The sequence below is a fragment of the Blastocystis sp. subtype 4 genome, assembly GCF_000743755.1.
Source record: "Blastocystis sp. subtype 4 strain WR1 chromosome Unknown seqid_0718, whole genome shotgun sequence".
NCBI classification, from domain to species: domain Eukaryota; class Bigyra; order Opalinata; family Blastocystidae; genus Blastocystis; species Blastocystis sp. subtype 4.
The window spans coordinates 1-2,569 of NW_014568829.1; the positions used below are offsets into that span (position 1 = coordinate 1).

The window sequence follows — 2,569 nt, forward strand, 5'->3', positions numbered from 1 at the left end:
CATTCATATTCAGCCACTTCACCAACATTCGTTACAGGAAACACTCCTTCTGCAACACATCGTCCCTTTCGTATCTGAATTGATAAAGTGGCTTGTGTAGCTCCTGATTCATTCTCAGCATACACTGTGTATGTTCTTAAGTCCATTGTATCTGTGGGAATTCCAGAAATCTCTCCTGTCTCAGAATTCAGACTCAATCCATTAGGAAGAGTTACTCCAGTATCAATGTACCAACGCTCAACAATGTTTCTCACTGAAGGAATACCAGTTGTTGATACTGTTCCCATTACAAATCGATTCTGGGAGGATTGATAACGAGCATTGGTTGGAGGTTTCTTTGAACACTGATCTGTCTTCACTTCACCCAATACACCTCCAGAACATTCACGATATGAATAACCACTATAACCAGTCTCACAAGAAGAAGGAGAGATTTGACCTTCAGCAACTGAAGGATAGTTATCAATTGAAGGACATACATCACCTGTTGCTTTACAATAAGCCATATGAACAGAACCCAGAGTTGTTGTAGTTGAACCAGTATCAGTCACTTCCCATCGATATTTGCGGAATCCAGCTAGAGCCACAGGAACAGAGATCTGAGGTTTCGTTCGAGTAGTCACAGTCTGATCCAGTGCACTTAGAATGGTAATAGGTTGATCAGATTGATCAGATTGATCAGGATTGTAAGTAGCAATGATATCAAATCCCCAAGAAGAAACAGTGGTTCCTCCAATCATATTGAATGAATTCCATTTACTTCCAACAAGATTCTCAACAGTCCATTCAATATAAGTTCCAATCGTATTAGGAAGTAGACCAGTAGTATAAGGATCCAAATCCATGATCTCTTCAATAGTACCTGAAGTAGGATCAGTAGAAGTGATAGAAGAATAAGAATCAACAACAGTAGAACAATCTTCAACTCCAAATACTCCAGTAGCATCAAACACAACAGCATCAGAAGAAGAACCACTCAAACCACGATGAATCTCGAAACTGAATACATTAATGCCTTCCTGAATTCCAGATGTTGACAGAATCACATGGAACTTCGAGAAGGAAGTAGAATCATGATCAGTGATTGATAGGCTCAAAGAATCGAAATCATCTTCAAGATTGAATCGAGCAACCACATTTCCATTCAGATAAGCAGCCACTCCTCCAGAATACTTCACTCGAACATTCAACACTTGATAATCATTCAATCCACTCATTGTGAAACTCTTTCGGATATATGTTGTGATTGAAGAAGTGGAAGGAATATCAACAGCCTTGTATGTGTTCCAAGTAGAATCATCGAAATTGACAGTATTCCAATCACTTGACACATCATTCTGTATCACCTTCCAATCTGTGTATTCAATTTGGAAAGGGAAATATGTTGAGAACACAGAAGATACATAGATCGGTTTTGTTCCACTACTCATTTCCATGATATCCAATTCCATCTCTCCAACATCAACAGTTAGAGTATATCCAGATCCTGCACTCCATCCATCTCCAAATGAATCAGCTCCTTCAAATGTGTATATTCCATTATCCAAACAGAAATCAACATAGTAATAAGCACTTGCTACAGGGAATTGTTCTACAGATCTCAACACAGTTCCTGAGGTTCCTCTTCCTTCATACAGTTTCCATGAATTTTCACCACAATAATAATCAGCATAGAAACGAACAGTCATCAATCCTTTGCCTCCAGTACATATTGTAACTGATAGAGAGATAGTAACAGTCACATCTCCTCCACTAATCTTAGTAGCAGTAATGGTATAGGTTTGAGCACTACTCTCATCAGTGGCAGTACCTGAAATCCAACCAGTATAAGGATCCAACACAATACCATCAGGAAGAGAAGGAGAAACTTGGAAATTGAAATAACCATCATTATTCTGAGGAATCACTTCAGCCATTTCAATATTCTTGAATATAGTGACTGAAGAATCATAAGTGAAGTTAGGAATATCAGCCATCACATTATCAGCAAACAGATCCAGAGTCTGAATTCTCCAAGTACAAGAAGAAGAATCACCAGTACCAAAGTTCTCAAACTTGAATTGATTATAAGGAGTATTGTTAGAGAAGTAGATTCTTCTCTTCTGACCAGAAAATAGAATATGTAAGACCAGTGACTTCCTTCAGAAGTGTCCATTCATCTGTTCCCAAGTTACGACCATACAAATTGAATTGAGCAGGCTTCTGATAAAGGTAGGTTGATGATGAAGAATAATAGTTCTGAATCTGAACAGAACTGATCCATTCACGACGATTATTATCGAATACAAGAGTTAGGGTATTATCAGCGCAAGAAGTGTAGTAAATACTATTACCATAATACATATCAAATGGATAAGTGGCAGTTCCAGTAATTCCAGACATACTTGCAGTGAATTCCCAGATATGAGATTCAGATTGTTCTGAAGACATCAAACGAACAACTGCATCGAAATAGGATGTGGTGTAACTGTCATCAATAGCAACAATCGCAATAGCAATCGTGTTACTTCCAGATTGAAGGAATGTCACTGGACTCGTTACTGTTGAAGTTTGCATTTGTTTACCTGGA

At 38.2% G+C, this 2,569-nt stretch overlaps 2 protein-coding genes across 2 annotated transcripts; both read right to left on the reverse strand.

The window, feature by feature from the left end:
- On the reverse strand, nucleotides 1-1,916 carry JH06_5782 (cadherin domain-containing protein; the record flags this gene model as incomplete). Its single annotated transcript, XM_014669286.1, has 1 exon — nucleotides 1-1,916. A coding segment is annotated over one exon (1,916 nt), but the record flags the coding sequence as incomplete, so codon positions are not given.
- Nucleotides 1,917-2,079: 163 nt separating this feature from the next.
- Nucleotides 2,080-2,556, reverse strand: JH06_5783 (hypothetical protein; the record flags this gene model as incomplete). The annotated part of the gene is made up of 1 exon (XM_014669287.1): nucleotides 2,080-2,556. One exon carries the CDS (start codon nucleotides 2,554-2,556, stop codon nucleotides 2,080-2,082), a length of 477 nt encoding a protein of 158 aa, XP_014524773.1.
- Nucleotides 2,557-2,569: the final 13 nt, after the last annotated feature.